Source organism: Solea senegalensis, linkage group LG2 (genome assembly GCF_019176455.1).
Source record: "Solea senegalensis isolate Sse05_10M linkage group LG2, IFAPA_SoseM_1, whole genome shotgun sequence".
In the NCBI taxonomy this organism is placed as follows: domain Eukaryota; kingdom Metazoa; phylum Chordata; class Actinopteri; order Pleuronectiformes; family Soleidae; genus Solea; species Solea senegalensis.
The window spans coordinates 33405766-33426387 of record NC_058022.1 but is presented as its reverse complement, the minus strand read 5'-3'; the positions used below and the strand labels follow the sequence as shown (position 1 = coordinate 33426387).

The 20622-nt window shown below is 40.4% G+C and overlaps 1 protein-coding gene across 13 annotated transcripts; it reads left to right on the top strand.

The window, feature by feature from the left end:
* The first annotated feature begins 326 nt into the window (after positions 1-326).
* Positions 327-19156, top strand: bin1b (bridging integrator 1b). 13 transcript variants are annotated; one of them, XM_044019958.1, is made up of 19 exons: positions 330-903; positions 7946-8026; positions 8123-8177; positions 8813-8907; positions 9118-9153; positions 10148-10243; positions 10339-10446; positions 11698-11790; positions 12856-12941; positions 13043-13118; positions 13213-13268; positions 13756-13800; positions 14318-14360; positions 15099-15254; positions 15937-15957; positions 16216-16479; positions 16693-16746; positions 16833-16934; positions 17861-19156. In XM_044019958.1, the coding sequence occupies exons 1-19, from the start codon at positions 799-801 to the stop codon at positions 17960-17962; spliced, it is 1674 nt and encodes a 557-aa protein (XP_043875893.1). In that variant the 5' UTR covers positions 330-798; the 3' UTR covers positions 17963-19156. The 13 variants fall into 13 exon arrangements, with proteins under 13 accessions (XP_043875896.1, XP_043875897.1, XP_043875893.1 ...); XM_044019959.1 differs by having other exon boundaries at positions 331-903; positions 15108-15254; XM_044019961.1 differs by lacking the exon at positions 13756-13800 and having other exon boundaries at positions 327-903.
* The last annotated feature ends 1466 nt before the right edge of the window (positions 19157-20622 follow it).

Here is a 20622-nt window from a genome sequence, read left to right as displayed (position 1 = left end):
TTATTATTATTATTATTATTATTATTATTATTATGGAGTTATTATGGGTGAAGAGATATTATTAAAAAAAAGATTTATTTTTGAAATTAAATTATATGGAAATGAAACGTGCTGTTGTTGTTGTATTTCTTCTTCTTCTGGTGACGCTGTGACCTGTTGACACGTGAACGCACCTTGACTGACATCTACCGGTTTGTTGTAATAGATACGCAGGCGTGTTTTTTTTTCTTCTTTCCCCACACCGCACGTGCAGCTGATGAACGTGTCGCCATGTGGAGGAGACGAGGACTCGATTTAGTCTCATTTGGAAGCGGCGCACAATATAAAGCCGTGCGCAAAGGCAGCGGCGCAAGCAACCAGTTGAATGTGTGCAACAGTTGTCTGCTAATAATACCAACAACCTGCTGCGCCTTTAAGAGGATGACTGAGAAGGAAACCTAATAGCCTATCTCTGCATATCTGAGCTCAAGCTTCCATCAATTAACAGCAAGATCCAAGAACGGGACGATATCACAATCCGCCCCTGTTCTCTCCACTCCAATCCACTCCACCTGCTTTTTGTTTGTTTGTTTGATTGTTGTTTTGCTTCTTTTTTTTTTGCCACCCTCATAACCCGGATTAAATTACGCATTGCACCTTTAAGAAGCTGTCACCAGGATTAGAGTTACGCACGGTGAGAGCCAAGAGGGGTTTTACGCACAGTCGGTATCCAGAGGAGTTCTCCGGCTTCAGCCACAGTCTCTCTCCCTCTGCGCCTGACACCGAACCCACGGGGGAGCCGTCCACACCGCGCGCGCCATGGCCGAGACAGGGACAGGGACCGGGTCCGGGACAGGGAAGGGGGTCACAGCCGGGAAACTGGCCATCAACGTCCAGAAGCGGCTGACCAGAGCGCAGGAGAAGGTAAGCGTGGTGACGGTGCGCAGTCAGGCAGAGAGCGGCTCACATAGCAGCGGTCACTGTCCTACTGTCACTGCATGTGAAACTGGATCCTGCGGGATTTTACCTCCAAAATGTGGCTCCATTCACCCGCTGATGCACAGCAACAGAGACACTTAATTTAAATTAATGTTGACTTAGGAAAAGATATTTTTCCTTATCTCGACTCCTTAAAATTTGAATGATAAATATAATCCATAAATGAATTTACTCCCTTAATAATAAGCATTAAAGCGCCGTTACTTTAATTATGCTTTGCAATATTCAGGATAATGGAAGTAATGGTTTAAGGGGTTTTTAATGAGTGTACAAAACCAGACATTTCTAGTCTAATATCCCAAATTCAGTGGCAACCTTTACCCCAAACTTCCACCATGGGTCATTTAAGCATTAGCAATTAAAGGTACACATGTTAAACAGTGCAGTAAAAGGGGCTTTTAATTTGGTGTCTAAATTAAGGGGAAAGTCTGACCATCTCCAAACTGACTAGTTCTAAGGATCAGATCAGAGTGAGCGGCTGTTGCTTTCGTCTAGATTAAGTCATTCCAGTGTTCTAGGATCAAATGTCATGGCGCTTTTATTTTTATGTTTTATTGTCATGTACAGATTTAAGACACAGGCCAGAGAGCTGGGGCTTTCCTCTTGAGGGGGACAAAAATAGACCACTATGTCATTTAATGGACATGTGATATGTTAGTATTAATAGTGTGCGTTCATATAGAAAAGTTTTTCCACTTTTAAACACAAATAAGAGTGGAGAAGTTTGATTTTCAGAGTAAAAGTCCAGCTTTGCAGAAGAGTAAAGACACACAGTGTCATCTAAACAGTTTAAATGCATTTAAAGTTTCACTGTTTTGAAGCATTTATCGATGAACTGACTGATTTGCAGGAACCAGGAGTGACAACTGTGACCGAATGAAACCTGATCAGCCGTCTGTGTCCACCTCCCCGGGTTATTATTGTCCTAATCACACTCGGTGCTTAATCCCGCTGAGGTTTTACGCACTAATCACCTCAGTCCAACACTACGTCTTAAACATTATAGCTTATTGTTCCAGCGCCACTTGATTCTGTTTTCCACTTAAAAAAACACAACCCAGAAAACTCATGTGGCTCCTTGGTGGACATTTGGGATTATTTATCCTGTGTAATTTGTGGGGTTTGTGGGATTATAAAGTAAATCAGTGAATCAGAGCAATGGAAATCCACAAATGAGGTTGTGTTTGGTCTGTTTTTGTCACCTCTTTGGTGCATTTAGTGTTTTTTTACACACTCTGATTACTTTCTCTATCTTTCATATAGTCCGACACTGTTACAGGAGTAGGAAAATAATGTTATTATGGAGATTTAATGGCGGGCTTGTAAGTGTGGATGATCTTTTATGGAGTTTTGCTTTCACTGCAACTCACTGAATGAAATATCATCATTATTTTGATTCCCTGGAGGAAGTGTGTGGAAGATCCTGCCCTGGTTTTTCCTCATAGTTTGAATTTTCAGGGAATTATTGATCGTTTTATTCACCAGAACCAGAATTAGAGCTGGGAAATTGTACGTGTTTGTCATAGGTTGGTAGTGGTTTATGAGAAGAAGCCACCTAAACCCTTTCTTGAACAAAATGTGGTCTATAATGTAAAGGAATATGTGTCTTGGTCCATGACATGAGTATTTCTGGTCATAGATCCACAGACACCGGCTTGGTTTACACTTGAAAACCTCAACAATCCAAAAGATCACACACTGAGAAGCTGAGGTCTAGATGTTTATGCGAAGGAAATCGACAAAGTAACACAAAAAAATAAAAACCCCGACAAGGTTTCAGGTGATACTGAAGCTCACAGCTGGAGCGCTGGTCGTGTGGAGGAAGGTCAGGGTATCGTTTTCCCTCTGAAGGCCAGTGGTGGAGGTGGAGGAGGGGAGCGTCGGCTTCAGCTGTCTGTCTGTTGGCACGCTGCCCTCGCGCCGCTCACTGACTTCGACTTCAACACAAGCGGCAGGTTCTGTATCCAAATGATAACATGGATATCCTGGAATCTGATGCCGGTTAAAGTGTTCAACAGCGTGTGAGCTGTCGATTTAAAGACTCAATTTAACGCTGAAATGTAAGCATTTCTTTCATTTTAGGCCAAGTTGAATCCGACTAAAAACCAATATCAAAGTTTTTGATATCTGTATTGGACGTTTGAATCAGTAACGTTACCTTAAAGGTTTCCCTTTAACCCTAACTGCGTTCTAAGTGCATGTAGTCCATTACAGTGGCCCTAACACACCAACAACCGTTTGGCACAAAATGGCAGCTAATGGCTGCTCCACACTTGAGGATTTTCAAATCTGACTTGATTTTATAAACATGGGAGACCACAGACGCAACCAACTTTGTTTGGCAGCCCATGGCCAAAGTGGAAAGGAGTAGGAAGGTACCTAACCCCCACTGCTCTTCATCCTAGGAAGGTTTCTAGTGCCAACTTCAGTGTTTTAATCCTGAGAAAGCACAGACTGGATGATCCAGTCAATACACCAAGACCACAAACTTTCAGAAACTTGTGTAGATCAAGTTTACTGTTCTAAACTAAATTAAGCAACATCTGTTTTCCCTGGTCATGTTGAGGACGTGTTCAATACAGGAAGATTTGCCCAGACGATCTGTTCAAATCAGCCTAAAATTAGAAAACACCCACAATTTACACATGAAAAGGCAACAAATGTGTTTTTTAAAGTAAGGCTAATTTAAGGTTTTTTGTTGAAAAGTGATGTGACGAGTGAAGAAAAACTGCAAAACTATGAGCTAACTGTGAGCTGACTATGATCTGACTGTGAGCTAACTTTGAGCTAAGTGTGAGCTGACTTTGGGCTAACTATGAGCTGACTGTGAGCTAACTGTGAGCTAACTTTGAGCTAAGTGTGAGCTGACTGTGATCTGACTGTGAGCTAACTTTGAGCTAAGTGTGAGCTGACTGTGAGCTAACTGTGATCTGACTGTGAGCTAACTTTGAGCTAAGTGTGAGCTGACTGTGGGCTAACTATGAGCTGACTGTGAGCTAACTTTGAACTAACTGTGATCTGACTGTGAGCTAACTTTGAGCTAAGTGTGAGCTGACTGTGAGCCTTTGAGCTGACTGTGAGCTAACTTTGAGCTAACTTTGAACTAACTCTGATCTGACTGTGAGCTAACTTTGAGCTAACTGTGAGCTGACTGTGAGCTAACTTTGAGCTAACTGTGAGCTGACTGTGAGCTAATTTTGAGCTGACAGTGAGCTAATTGTGAGCTGACTCATCGCTGTTGCATTTGTGTCATTTGATAATGGACCAGTTGTTGGAATGAGTTCTTCGTCTGCTTGACGTTGTTGTTTATTGTAATATTTTTATTTTGAATGACTGAGTGAAGGAATCAGGGACGTTCATTTTGTGGACCGAGGCCGAGGCATGTGGACGGCGACCGGCTCGAGTTTCACTGTAAAATATAATTTGATTCGGACCATCTGACACAATCATCCCGAGCCTCCTGTGGGTGTCGCCACGGTTGTCATAGCGATGTAAAGCCAAGTGGCTCGCGTCAGCTGTGCTGCAGAGCATGCTGGGAGAATTTTTATTTTTTTTTTAGTGTAGTTGTGACATAGGAGAAGAGAGAACTTTTTTTTTTATCTTGAGTCCAATGGAAAATAAAAAAAATCTTGATATTTTTAGTAACTTGAATCCAAACGTGTCCGTTGCCCTGCTTGCCCTGAACACCTGTCCTTCCCTCACAGGACTCCCAGCATGCCTTTCTGCCGGGCGGGGCTCAGATATGTGTGTGAGTGTGTGTGTATAGAGGGTGTATCTATCTATAGCCTTCTCCTCGCCTCCCTTAATACCCCACAAACTGCCCCGAGTGTGTGCTGCGGGTGTATTTTGGGGCGGTGGAAATTGAACACCAACGCAGCTACGACCTTCTCTGAACACACACACACACACCTACAGACGTTCCAGTATGTTCCATTGTACCCATAATTTTCCTGCCACGCATAAATACGTGTAATCTTTCCACACATTATGGAGGGATTCACCTGAATGCACCGCGAAACTCCACGGACACAGGACACAGCTGTCAGCTGTGTCGTCCGAAAATAGGTTGGGATTTTATTAGATTATCAACAGGGAGTGTTCTTCTTTTCTTTTTTTGACCTGAAATTGATTAATGATGAATAATTTTGGCACCTCGCCATTATACACACATGAAACTGACACGGATGAGGATACAAGTTATTTACGACCATAATAAACCACGTTTTTTTTAAGTTTTAACACAAGAAATGAGCAAGTTTTCGTACGTGAATTATGATAATGGTATGCACAGTGTGGAAAAGCACGGTCATCGATGGCTTTGTTTGTGCAGAATCTTCCTCCTGCGCTGACTCAAACGTTGTGTGTGTGCAATTAGTACAAGGCACTTTGATTAAACCCTGTACTACATTATATAAACAACTTCAAATCAAACTTAATTTAAAGGTGCAGTTTTGTAAGAATGTGTGACGTCTGAAGACATTTTCACACTGGGATTAGCAGGAATTTGGATACAAAACAAAGATAATGTAACAATGTTTACTTCCCCAACCTTTTAGTTCACATTAATGTGTTTATATGTTTTCAATAATGGGTACAAAATGATGTTTTCTTGGAAAAAGAATCTTCATTGTCATTGTGACAAAGAGACATCGCACAACCAATTTGAAAAGTGCAGTACAAACATTTACAAAATATAGAGAAAATAAAGAAAGTACAGATGTTAAAAAGACTACAAAATCCTAAACTACTCATATGAATGCAGTTGTAAATGAGTAAATTAGTAAATTAGTCATTAGTCAATACTCACAATATTGTTTGCCACTGTTAAAAAGTGGGTTCCCTAAATAGAGAATTTGGGAAACACTGGTTCAGATTATCCAGTTGATTAAATATGTGATAATGAGCGCTGTCCCAAGTTGAATGCACATTGGAATTTAGCAGAAACTAGTGAGTAATTTTACCCAGGGGTGACAAAAAATCTGTCAAAAATCCATTTAAACCAGGGATTAAATATTTAAAAAAAAAGGGCTCTGGCTGGTTTGGCCTCTGCGAAGCAAAGCCCTTACCTTAAGTACATGTAAAGGCTTCAGTGTAAGGCAAATTATTAAGTGTTTTTACAAAGTTACGCATAGCAAGTTCAATTTCTGCCACTGAACCCTCCTGCATTTTACCCTCTGGCCGTTTAATTAACAATTTGAAGGCCAGAGAGGTGACGGCCGCCCCGGGGTCTAAATTAGATTTGAAGTGAATGTATTTCCTGTGAGAGCTATAAACGGCACTGAGGCACAGAGTGTGTGGGCGCTCACTGAGCAGGTGTGTGTGTGTGCGTGCGCGTGTGTGTGTGTGTGCGTGTGAGGGGAAGTCCCTGTGTTATATTCATTTGTGATTTCTGTATCTGTCACTGGCTCAGTGTGGCAGGTGCTGGACGTCCATCCGTGTGTCCGTCACGGCGCGAGGCCGGAGGTGACCTTGTCCGACTTCATCTTGATTTTCCTCCTTGTCCCTTTCATTGACATCATTTGTCTGTGGCGTCACAGATTAAGTCCAGATTGGCGATGGTTTGGATTATTTGGTGATTCCTCTGCGCAGCTGTGGACACACCTGAGTCTGAGGAAGGCAGAACACCTTCACTTCAGTGGTTTTGGAAAAACTGCGTCATGTGAAACTATTGCATCACATAGTTCATCCTGTTATCTTAAGGTTATGGCAGCGTTGCTGACGGGTGTCTCGCTTCCTCTTTTCTCTCACCCTCCTCCTTCCTCATCACCCTTTTTTCGTCTCGTCGCACCGTTCGGCTTTTCTTGACGTCCGTTTAGTTTTTTCCACAGAGCGGGCGAAAGCAGAACCGAGTCTGTGCGCAGACGTCGATCAGATAGAAGTGGGACGGCTGCACCAGCTGGTTCATGAGAAATTATTTAGAATGTTTTCTGCTTCTTAAATTAGAATTTACTGGGGGTTTTTTTTGCTCCTGTGTGACAAAACGAAACATTTGATTTGACTGTGACGCAACATTTTCTCCAGTTAATGGGAAAAACAATCGCCGCGTTACTCAATTATGAAAATAATCATTAGTCACAGCCCTACTTTGCACCACTGCTACTTTGGAATCGGATGTAAAATATGAGTTGTAGTAAAATCATCAGATCATCTGTGGTCACTTTGTGTCACTGACGTAAATCCGAACCAAGAATCTCAAACGCCAACGTCACAAAATAACGCTTTTGAACTCAGTGATTTCCTCTTTAAAGCGTCACACCAAACCTCATAGAGAAAATCAGCGTTTTTAGCTCACGGGGACACAGGAGCTGCTGGTCTAGCGCTGCCTCGTGTGGTCATTTTGTGTCACTGAGGTAAATCCGAACAAATAATCTCAAAAGCCGAAGTCACAAAATAACACATGTACTTAGTGATGGAGGCAGCAGTGGATGAACACCTCCTGTGTGCGGTGACGTTAAAATCACTGATTTTCTCTATGAGGTTTGGTGTGGGAGAGCGAGAGGTTTGCAAACGCCAGTTTCCTGTCGGGAAAAGTCTGTGAGATAAAGTTTGTAAACTATCGTAGACGTAAGCTGACGAAATGAGAGTTGCAAGGTGAAATTATTCTAATTCTGTTTAAAAAAAAAAAAAATTTGAATAATGTGTTAATTACAGGTTGTCAAAGTTTTCAATAACGGCACAAAACATCTGAACACAAAAGTGATATTTTTAAATCAATTAAACTGCCCTCCAAGGGTCAGCAGGTCACGGAGGCTCTGACCTTTAACCTCCGTATCCTCACACACACACACAGCTGGTGTGACTCACAGACACAGGGGAGACATATGGCTTTGACAGGCAGCGACTGAAAATAGCCGCTCATACATGCCTCCAGTTATAGATCAGAACAAAGTGACACGCACCAACGAGTGACATGGACACGAGTAGATTATAATCCCAAATTATACATGCGTTTCTGCTTGGTTTGCAGGTTCTGCAGAAGCTCGGCAAAGCTGACGAGACCCGAGATGCCGCCTTTGAGGAGATGGTGGCCAGATTCAACAAGCAGACGGTCGGCACACATTTGTACTTGTTTAATCTGTCAGACCAAGAAAAGAGTCATATCCCAGCATCAATCCTAAAGTTCTTCACTCTTTGGCTCTTTTAGGCAGAAGGTACCAAACTGCAGAAAGACCTGAAAGCCTACGTGACGTCAGTGAAAAGTACGTGTGGTTTTAAAATCTCGTGTTAAGCTATTTTGTCCCTGGAAGGACCTGATATCATTAGATTAGACTGTTTTGAGTGTTTTTCAGGAATTAGAACGACCTTTTCTGATTTTTCAGCTTCTAAAATGTGAATATGTTCTGGTTTCTTTGCTCCATGTAACAAAGAAGTCATTCAAACTGAACTGTTTTGGTTTGTGGATGTTGAGAACGTCATCGTTTCCAGGTTTGAGAACCACTGATGAACGTTTTTCAACGTTTTCTGATGAAGAAAATGAGCCCTATTATATATCATACATACATCGTTCATGGTGTTTGAATTTAAATGGAGGTGAAATCTGAGATTTGTTTAAAGAAGAAATGTTTGCACTATTTATAAGGTGCCAATTAAAAAAAAAAAAAAAAAAGTCCAGATATTGTGTCTCTAAAAGTGTTAAAAGAGCCTTCGTGTCTGAATTCAAACTCAATTTAAATGATTAAGAGAAGGAAATTGCACTTTGTAAAGAAAAAGGTTATGATTTAAATAAAGAAAAATGTCTATTTGATTTATTCATACTGGTAATAGTGCCAAAACGGTGTATAACAATGTATGATATATATATATATATACGTGTTGTTTTTCTTTGTTTCCTCAGCTCTGCACGACGCGTCGCGGCGGCTGCAGGACTGTCTGGCCGAAATGTACGAACCCGAGTGGTTCGGCAAGGAGGAGATGGACGCGCTGACAGAGGTGAGACCTGGAAACATCGTCGTGACGAAGTTCCTCTTTCCTCCTGTGACCTCTGCGAAATCTTGTCCCCATTACTTTGTCTTCTAAGTGATTAGAAATGATCGTCTCTACACTGTTATTGCCTTCCACTTAACGTCTCGTCCTCCGGTGTCTTTTCATCCTTCTTTCTGTCTCTTTAACTGCATGCATTTCTCCTTCCGCCCCTGAAAGGAGATGATAGAGAAGGAGATGGACAATAACTTGGAGGTAAAATGCAAAACAAAGGTGTCCCATTGTGTCCCACTGATCAAGGAGCATCATTTAAATCAATACATAGATAAACCTTGAACCTCGTGTCCTGATTGTAACCATTTCACTTCCTTTATTTACCCGTTTATGTGTCTGTAAAGAAGCCGACGTAGGCTACAGCCGTTTTTGCACATCGCATGACCGTAATTACGCGACAAAAGCTGAGAATTTGCACGTCAAAGTTAATAAATAAGTGGTTATTTTACAGTAATTTCACTCAAATCAGCGTCTTTGTCACCAGAGAGTTGGGGAAAAAACGCCCGTTCATACAGTTTTTCAGCCTGTTTTTGCACATTGAGACAAAAAAAACTAAAAGAAATGTTACTTTAAATGTGTTTTATACTGTTCACGTTTCAGATTTAACATGCAAAATCTGGTGTTCTTTTAGTTTTTTTCATTTTAAATTGTTAAAATGCTATTTCAACATGCAGTAAATTGTAAATAACTGCCAGAGATTGAAAGTTATTCAGAAAAACAGGACATTTTTTCGCCCTTTTATGGTTAAAATAAGCAAAAAAGAAAAGGGTTAAATGTTTTCTTTGTTCCATGTAACAAAACAAAGTATTAAAACTGACATTTGAGAACATTATTCCCAGGTTTAGTAACATTTTCTGATATTTTACGGACCAAACAAGTCGAAATAATCGACAGATTAATCTGTTATGAAAATAACACTTGATGTCGCTCCTTTTAATGACTGGATGAATGTAAAATAGTTAGATTTAGCAGATTATAGTAGTATTAGCTTCACCTTTTAATCTCACAATTGCTTAAAAAAATGCCGTATTTTAAAGATATGATGACGCAATCCAAGTACACGTATGATCGAATGTAATCCGGGCAGATTACTCTCAGACATAAAACATGATGAAATAGAGGGGAACGAGTGTCATCTGATGTCACTTTTTTATTTATTTATTTTTAACTGTGCTTTTGTGTTTTTGTGTTTCAGGACACAGACACGCTGTGGTTAGACTATCACCAGAACATCACGGACAAATGTGTGGTGTGCATGGACACGTACCTGACTCAGTTTCCTGATCTGAAGGTGTGTATTATGCAACTTGAAGCAGATTTAAATACGTTCAACATTGTTTTAAGGCCTTTAAACGTCCGAGCGACTGCACCGTGTGTCCTCTGCAGGCTCGCATAGCAAAGCGCGACAGGAAGTTGGTGGACTTTGACAGTGCCAGGCATCACTTTGCCTCCTTACAGAAAGGGAAGAAGAAGGACGAGGCCAAGATCGCCAAGGTAACCGTGTCTGTGTGTGTGTGCGCTTGACTGCAATTGAAAAGAATAGATCTTAATTTTGTGTGTTGTTGTTTTGTTTTTGGACCTAAAGTGTTTGTAAAGTGATGGAAAATATCTCCTCTGACTTTCTCACCCGACGTGTCCAATCTGAGTGATTTATAAATAAAATTAAACATAAACACTCTGGTGTCAAATAGAGCTGAATATTTTCTGGATTATTTGCTCCGTAAAACAAATAAATCCTTAAAACAGAAAAACTTTAGCTCTGTGAACATTTGAGAAACACTGATCAACATTTTCTGACAGTTTATGGACCAAACAACTACTCGATGAATCGATTATGAAAATAAACCACTTGATACTGTCCTGCTCTCTGTCTCCCTCTATCTCTAAGCAGTGGTACTGCAGCCTCCCAGCAGTAGTCCTCTCTTCTCTTCTTCTTCTTTACTTTATTTCCTCATTATTTGGAATTTTAAATGAAGTTGCAAAGACACATTTTCTGTAACAAAAGTACTCAAGAGTGAACGATGGAGTGCGCCGAGGGTTTTTTTAAATCCTGAACCGAAACAGAAACTTTTCTGTCATGGATTAAATGAATATAAATCAACTAAGGGGAAACTTTGTGACTACCTTTGTGAGGTAACGTTAGTCTTGTCTGTTCTAGAGAAAAAACAAAATGTGAATAAACAACTGTTCAGTAGCAGGTGAGCAATATAACCGTAAAATGATAACAATATTCCATGAGATATCGCAATTAAAGATGTAAACTTGACCCTTAAATTGCCATGAGAATAATACACAATTCCTTATATGGACATCCTGGGGGTGTGTGTTTATAGGTCACATATTGAGGCTTTTATTTGTCTTTATGTGATGTTGAGTCAAAGTTTTGATTCACATTATATCACATTTTGAGCTGTGATATAAAGTAGTAAGTCACAAAAATAAGACTTTCATTTTTGTTGATTTAAAAACAAACAAGCCAAGTGAATTTTGATGCTCAGGTGAGTTTATGTAGTTGAATAATAGAACATGTGAAGAGGAGAAATCTGCTTTACGCGCACTTTAACACGACGCATGAACTGCTGCTGCTGCTGCTGATTTAACACGTGTCTGTTGAACCCGTTTTCTGTCACGTGCTCATTAACATGTGCTTTTTTTTGTAGTTTGTCTTGAATTGTTCTTGTTTGCTTTTTTTTGTCTTTCTCTCTCTCTCTCTCTGTCTCTCTCTTGCATGGTGTGTGTGGTTAGCCAGCAGCCCTGTTGGAGATGGCGGCTCCCAGCTGGGCTCAGGGTTTGATATCAGCCCACCAGGTGGCTCAGACTAACCTCTCCTACAACCAGGTGACACTCTGGTTCATCACTGACCTCCCCCTCCCCTCTAAACAACTAAAGTGTTTGCTGTAGTAACACGTGATCAGTGTCGCTGACAACCACAGGCTCAGGGCCGGCCCTAAGATGAATTTGACGAGTGGGGCGGGCACCACCTCGGAGTAGCCGGTGCTTGACTATTATTGATGCACATGTAAGTGCATTTTAAGCACTAATTTAATTTAATTTAATTTGTCTAACTTAAGTTAATGCTGTGAATTTCTCTGTGAGATTAATAAAGTATCTATCTATCTATCTATGCTGGAACTGCTCATTAATAAAAATGCATATTTGAAATAGGTTGTTTTATGCTGTATTTAAAGTGAAGCACTAGTTTTATTTTATTTTATTTTATTTTGTCTAACTTAACTTTACTTAAAAATAGGGAGAAAAAAAACTAAATTTCAGATATAAAATCCTGACAAATTGTTTATGGAATAATTTTCGTACAATGGAAAGTCATAATTTAATTTAATTTTGTTTATTTCATAAGTAACGCTTGAACTGGTCATTAATAAAAATGCATATTTGAAGTAGGTTATTTTATGCTGCATTTAAATAGGCCAAGAAACAGCTGATATATTTATATCTGGGTTGCCAGTCGAACCAAAATATCTCTGTACAGTAATATTATATGTATTACAACACAAAGATGTGAAGTGATTACATTTGAATACAAACGTGTTAACATCTCTGATTAAAGTTTCATAAGCTTCATATAAGTGATTCCGGTGTTTCAGGTTAAGCTGCTGATCACGTGTACAGACAGAGCCTCACCACAATCTGACCCCCTACAATCAAAATGATTGTTTACATCCTTTCTTTATTTGACACAAATGCCCTTTATCTACTTTTCTACCTACGTCATTTGAACGTTACGCAGCGTTCACATGGCTGCAGCTATTAAACCCTGAACGTTTGTCTGCATGCACGTGTGCTCATAAAAGTCTGCCGTTCCTAATCTGTTTGGATTAAGAGACGTATGCCCAGTATTATAGTATAATTTAATTGTGTACACGTGTGTGTGTGTGTGTGCAGGCGGAGGAAGACCTCGGTCGAGCCCAGAAGATTTTCGAGGAGCTGAATGTGGAGTTACAAGACGAGCTTCCAGTCCTGTGGGACACGTGAGTTCATAAAAATTTTCTTTTTTTTTTACTTTTAATCCTACAAAATGTTAATTTCTCATGTCCTGGGATTTAAATCTGCGCGTTTACGTCCCACGCAGTCGTGTTGGCGTCTATGTTAACACATTCCAGAGCCTGGCAGGTCATCAGGAAAAGTTCCACAAAGATATGAGCAAAGTGAGTAGAGCTCACCAGAATCAAACGATGGATTATTATTGATTGAATGTGATCGATCGCTTGTATTGATGATTGATGATTGATGCTTCCTCAGCTCAGCCAAAACCTGAATGACATCATGACCAAACTGGAGGAGCAGCGGCAGCTCAAGTAAGTGTTTTTAAAGCCATGGCTGGATTATGATGGATTATGATGGATTACGAGATAACTGCTGGGAAATGACGTGTTAAAATGAGCGTCTGTGTGGTCATTTTCTATTTGATGCCTTTATTTGTGGTTGTGTGGCATCTCTTTGTCGTTGTAATGAAACATGTTGTGGTTATTTTGAATCTTATCTCATACATTTGTTAAATTTTGTTTTGTTTTGATTCTCTTTTTGGTTTAAAGTTGCACATTTGTGTTGCACTTTTGCACCTTTTCATCGTTGTTTTTGCAATAACGGGTTTTCCAAGGGTCCTTGGAATCCTTGAAAGATTGTGAATTTGAAAACAAACAATATTCAAGGCCCTTGAAAGATTTTTAAAAATCGCCTTAAATGTACTTGAGTCCTTGAATTTGATTAACCCCACAACTTTATTTTGTATTTAAAATACACTGTATATGAGAGTAATGTCCGTCACACTGCCCCCTACTGCAGAAAAGATGGTACTGCAGCAGCCAAGACAGAAGGTGGTGCAAAGAGGTAAAAACGTGCTGCACTTTTTGATGCTGGTTTGTTGTGCGTGTCGGCTGAGCGTGCAGCTTTTTTGTGTTGTTCTTTTGTGGCACTCACTCACTCTTCAGTCGCCTTTTCTGCTCCATAGAGTCTTAATTCTGTTAATGTGAGATACAGATTATGGTTAAAGGACTTATTTTAGTTGTTTTGAAGACGTTGAACTGTGAGAAGCCTGTTTTTTTTCCTCTGGTTTGGGATTTAACTTTGTGAGCTTCTTTGTTTGTTTGTGTGTTCCTTTCAGTCGTGACAATCACATGCTGTGCACAGTGTGTTGTCATGAATGTCAGGTGCATGTTGTGCTCGTCGTGTGTCACACATGCTGAGACACAGCCAATGTTTTGCGTTGCTTTGTCGCCCTCGTGTGGAGCTGAAACCTGCATGCATGATGAGTTTTCTATTCTCGTTCGCTTTCCATCTTTTCTTTTACTTACTGCTTTTGTGTATTTTCCTTCTCACTCACTGCTGTCTCCCTCTTCATTGACAGTGATGAAGCCAACCACAGTGATTCAGCCTGCTCAGCACCAAAGGTAAAAACAGAAACAAGACAATACTGCAGAGGTGCTCCATTCAGTCAATTTGATGCAACCCGCCACCAGTTTCTTTCTATTTATAGGTTAATTCTGCATCCTAAATGTATTTTGATATGTGAACTATATATATATATATATTGTTCCATAATCTGTGAAATATGATGGAATTTTGTGATATAAATTCAATTCCTTTTTTCACTTGAACTGTTGCCTCCTGTGCAGACTAGAAGTTCATTCCAAATTTCAAAGCTTGTTGTTGCACAATGTCTGTAAATATTGCACATTATTCAATCATACTGCACTTATTTCTTGAATATTGCACATTATACACACACAGGATTTGCTAAACTTGTGAATAAAAAAAGTAAAGTAAAGTTAATTCCAGTCTTGTATAAAGTAGCGAGAAGTTAAAGTCACTCTTTTCTAATATTATAATAGTAATATTAGTAATATACTGTACTAAGAAGTATCAAAAGTCATTTTTCTGATACAAAATGCACTTCGGTTTTAAGTGGTAGTGCAAAGATAGTTAGAGGAAATATAGTGGGATTAAAGTAGCTAGAAATATAAATACCTTTTGTACTTGAGTACAGTGACAAACATTGGTTAATTCCCCTTTTAAATCCGGTGTATATTCAGTGTCCGTCATGGTGTGCGTACTAATCTGTGTCTCTGTCTGCCTCACCGCTCTGCATGGATGCACGTGTGTGTGTTTTTATCTTTTAACCCGCGCTGGTGGAGCAGAGGCTCGGTCCTCCTCCCAGTCGACCTCCACCGAGGCTGACGCCGTCTCCGGACCAGAGACGGGAAAACGCCGCGCTGTTTGAGGACGAGGCCTCGGAGTCTGACGCTAACGCCGACTCCACAACGACGCCGGCGACGACACAGAAGGTCAGACTGACGGAACCACCTCTACACCTTAGTCTGACTATTGTTTGTCCTCTTCTGTAGGATTATGTCGATGAAGTGATTACTCCTCTAAAAAGCCTTAGATACATGCAAATCTCATTTTCAGAGATTATACCGTCCTTACCTCATTTGTATGTGTGTGTGTGAAGCAGTGTGAACCCTGGTCAGGGTTCAGCCTGCTGGACTGGGATGTGGAGGTTTTCCATCCCGTCACATGTCCAGCTCCTCAGGTTGGTAAAAGTGTTTGTTTGGTTGAGGACGAAAAAGAATAAAAAATCAGCAGCGTTTCCATCAAAGAGACCGTGTTTACATCCAGTTTGAGTTCACACTTAGAAAAATTAGAATGAGGAAAAACTCCAAATCATCTTACACATGTGTTTATATCTCTGTAAAAACAGACGTTTAGACTGCATGTAAACATGTGCATGTCAGCTGTGTGTGGTCCAATGTCACTGAAAAAAGATTTTAATGCATTCGTGTGTGTGTGAAGTCAGAAAACAACCACGTTTTAGTGCATGGTGTCTTCTGTGCATGTTTGTGTTGCTTGACACTTGACGGTGGCGATATATTGTACGTACGCTCTATCAGTTTAGACTTAAAGCTTTGACAGATTGTTTTAAAGTCTCTGGTTGTCTCCGGTGTTTTTTTTACTGCCTCACGGAAGGCGCCATCATGGGATTCATGGGTAAGCGTGCGTTCAAAGCAGCCAAACACTGCAACGTTTTCCATCGTCATGGACGGTGAAATAATTGATCCGTGTCTTCTTTTCATCAAAACCTCCCTTCCTCTGAATTTGTGTCACACCGTGCACAAATCTGGAACCCGACCTTTGTTCCAAACCCTCAACTCCTCTTGCGTCTTCTTTGTCCCGTCCATCTACCGTCCCTCTCACTTTGCCTCCAAACCAACGCAAATGCTCCCCACAACCCCCCCTACCTCATAGCAAGAACCTAGAGCCACAGAGCAGGAACTCCAGTATGATGATGATGATCAGTACTCAGAGGAGGCCCAAGGTGGCTGGGGTTCCAATGAACCCACCACCGGGAGCTATTCTCAGCCCGGTTGGGACGATGCAGAGGCTGATCAAGATCAGGAAAGCTGGAACGACACCCAAGGCCACGCCGCTCAGTCGTACACCGAACCCACCTGGGATGATAAAGACACCAGTGTGGGACAGGGTGGCTGGGGAGATGATGAAGAGGCACAGGTATAGTCGGATGGATAGGTAGACGCGTGGGTCCTTGAAGTCTAGAATCCCTCAGGTTCTGAAAACTCCTCCCGTCTGATCCCACGTAGCCTTTTATTTCTCCATTTGATCTCATTGACTTCTCTTTGAACATTCACATTTTCTTCGTTACACTAAGCAAAAATCATTGACTTCCATCAAAACTGACCTGGACTGCTTGTTTTCTTGGTACAGTGTGCTGTGACCAACGGCTCTGATGGTGAACTCCCTCCAGGATTCCTCTACAAGGTGAGACTGAGACTTTGCTCTGTCTCTGGGTTAACACGGTAAATATGGTTCATATTCAAAATGTTGACTTTTTTATTTGGCTCTAGGTGAAGGCGATACACGACTACACTGCCACCGATGGTGATGAGCTGGAACTGAAGATGGGAGATGTCGTGCTGGTCGTGGCCTTTGACAACCCAGATGAACAGGTCATCTCCTCGATCTATATTTAGATATTATTATATCTGTGGCTTTCTGGGGGTTAATGTGCATAAAAACCCGGAAAATGCGATAGTGGCATAGGGCACAAACCCATTCGTAGCCCCCAGGGCTCTGTAGCGCCCCCTGGAGGTCGGGTCATGGTTAGACAAATGTGGTTGGATCTGGACAAAATTTAGTGCGTTTGTCCGGCTTACTCTAAAGTTTCTTGAGGAATTCTTGGGAAATTTTTGACGCGAGAGAAAGTGGCCAAAATTGCGCTAAATGCTAAAAGTCGCACATAGTTGTTCCGATTTTAACCAAACTTGCCACACTTGTTGCTCTCATGATTCCAAACAAATTTCCACATACTTCCATTAGCTCCGCCCACCCAGAAGTTGGCCATTTTGGTAACACAAAACGGCTAGTCTACACATTTGAACAAATTCGTCCTAGCACATTTGAGCTAGCCGTGTCAAACTCGGTCCATGTCTTCTAGACAAGTTAATAAATAAAAGATATCAAAGGAATTTCCTATTCGTCAAAAGTCGTGGCCTCAGCGCTCCGACAAAGTTGGCGTTAAAATGGCAGGAAAACTACTTTAAAATTCCACTCTTTGAAAGCTCTTTGAAACAGAACAACATGAAATTCCTCACAGTCATCGGATATGACGAGTTGCGTGGGGTGAGGGTCCTATCATGACTGCGTGCAGTCCTAGTTTGTTTATTTAAATGTGTATGTTTGTAGTTCCATTATGTTTCATATTTGGATTTCATTTTATGGTATTGGGTTGTGACATTTGACTTTTTGAGCTTAAAATTAATACGTATAACCTTTAATATGTTCATAGGAATATGAATATGTGTATCCTGGCTGCCAGTAAATCTAGCCAAGGTCCTGACACTAAAAACCTGGTTTGTGTTGTTCATACCTGCAGGACGATGGCTGGCTCATGGGTTATCAAGAGTGTCAGTGGTTGCAGAAGAAAGCTCTTTCAGCCAAAGGTGTTTTCCCTGAAAACTTCACCCAGAAGGTTTGAGGTTCATGACACCCCCAAAGATTCTTCTCCCACTTCTCCGACACAAACTCTTCCAAAGTCTGTTTCATAAATGTCTGTTCTACACAATACAATGTATTGGTACAGCATGATTGGAAATGTGCACGCACATCTCAACAGTTATGACACCAAATGATTTATACGTGCAGAAAACAGCGAAGGTCTGTAATCACAGAATTTCTCGAATATATTTATGCACAACGAAAGTTAAATGATGAGAGGAAACATTTTAGTTGAAATGTCCAAATTGCAACACAAAATAATGCTGAATTCTTAACAATGTGGTGAACACAAGTGAAACACAAGACAATAGCGATATTTAAAAAGAAAAAAAGAAAGGAGATAGTCGTGGATGTACTGTATGAATGTCAAAGTATCTATGTCGTGTATCAAGTTTTTGAGGACTTTTCACAGTTGCTTGCATTTCACTGTGGCACCAGTTGGGGCATCGCTCCATGAAATATGCCTGTTACTGTCAAAATGTGCAGGTGTCCCAGGCTAGAGCCCTGGAGAACACCACCCATATAAACCGGATGTTTGCGGGGCTTCTTCTTGCTTTATCAAAGTGAATCACTTCCGTTTCTTGAACTTGTAGCTTTATCAAAGGGAACAGTAGTTTATCATTGATTTAAATTGGCCATTTTGAGTATGTGACATGAGGAGTGGCTTCGGTTTTCTAATGCACACGTTTTATTTTAGTTTTTGAAACATCTGTTCATTGAAGCATGAAATTCAAAGCTTCTCATCAAGCTTGGCTACTGAATATTTTCCTCCGTCGTCTATCATTACCACTATTTCTGGCTATAAACCACTGATTTAGTTGGAGTACTCTGAGATATGTTATTTAAATATTTTCCATATTTAATTATGGATTTCTGTGATCTCTGGAATACGACGATCTGACCGGACTCTTTTGCTGTCAACACTGGATCATTTATAGAGACATGTGTTTTCTTTAGTTTCCCAGTATAAAGGTTTAGACTGCTGTGAGTCCATGGCTGCAGTGTTACCAACGCTAAAACACTTTTATTGAGTTCAAATAAATAATGAGCCTGTGATTTATCTGACCGACAGAAACCAAAGTTAAACCCCACAAAAATGTATTTTCAAACTATGGAGATAATGAATATGGTCACTATTGCAACAAATTGGTCATTAAAGATTAATGAAGCAACAGTGTGCTGTGTCAATGTCGCATTTTTTACCACTTATATAGTGAAAAAACACAATATTGATAGTTTTTGGACACTTCAGTGTGTACATTATTTAGTCCATTAGTATATAAATCTTTAGGATTTGACTTTGCACCATTGTGCTACAACTGCATATAATACTGCATGTTTTCTGATGAGCAGCAAAACACAGACAACAAAAACCTCCAGACAACATTACTGCTTTACCTTTACTCACCAGCAGGTGGTGATGTGGTGAATTTGTATGATTAATTTTTATGCTTTGCTGGAGTTGTGGAGGATCAAATTTGACGCCACTTTAGTCCAGTCATTAAAAACAACTACTTTTATGTTTTATGTAACACTATATTTACTGGTTATGAATACAAAATATCATTGAAATGGTTAGAAACCTGCAAAGACAAGCATTTAAAAAGTACCCTGCTTTGGAAAACTTAAACCATGTCATAGATGAAACCCACTGTATTTACTTCACTTAAAATCTTGGCTGATATGTCCAGCTTCATACCTGCGACAGCAGATTGACCTTTGATGTTTTTCTAACAGCAGGACATGCAGTCATGTGGAAAACACAACAGAGAACTTGTTTAATGAGTGACTTGAGATGTTTTTTTCCCCCATATTTAATTAAAGTTACATTAATGCAAATGCACACATCTGACAAAAATGACTATACTTTCAAGGTAATTTAAATCTACATCATGCCGGAGCGACAAGTTTTGACCTAATGTACACCAACAACATCTTTATCTACGCGTACACTGGATACAGATCAACCTTACCCATTTCATTTGTCAAAAATTATTTGTCTCAAAAATGTGTCCGAAGAGGTTAATTATCCCTCTCTCTCGTGTCATGATGAGAGAGGCCTTGCAGGAGCACGGCAACCTGCGTTTGTCCCTCTGGACACGTGTTTACTCTCGCAATGGGAACATTTGCTGCTGAATGGAACACACACACACACACACACATACACATACACATCAGAACAATGGACATCTGAGGGCAAAGAACGCCAAAGAAAGTAGTTACTAAGGAAACTACTACTTTCTTGGCAGTGCAAACAGTTCTGTCGTCACGTCTCTTAGGTTACCTTCAGGGGCAAAAATGACACAGTGGAGCCTTTTGTCAGCTCTCGCACTTAATGTGAAAACACTGATGGAATCATGTTCTTCCACAAACTATGAGTTTTCTAATGTTTTCTAAATTTCCAGAGTGAAAGTCAGAAATTGGTCAGCTTATAGCAAAGAAATCGTTGAAAATAGAATAAGTTGGGTCTGCGGACAGAACGAGATCATTGAGAACATCAACAGGAAAAAAACACCAGATTTTACACTATTATCACATTCATTTTTGCTGAAGCTGCAGGAGAGTAATCTTCACTGTTACTTTTGTGAAGCGTGTGTTTCTCAGAGTGACGTCTACCACGCTGGTGATGCAACAACAAAA

Bases quoted from the DNA above. Each gene is read 5' to 3' on its own strand.
- bin1b (XM_044019958.1), top strand. From the start codon at position 799: ATGGCCGAGACAGGGACAGGGACCGGGTCCGGGACAGGGAAGGGGGTC. The intron at 13,119-13,212 runs GTGAGTAGAGCT...ATGCTTCCTCAG, and splicing joins TCCACAAAGATATGAGCAAA to CTCAGCCAAAACCTGAATGA. The intron at 15,255-15,936 runs GTCAGACTGACG...GCCTCACGGAAG, and splicing joins CGCCGGCGACGACACAGAAG to GCGCCATCATGGGATTCATG.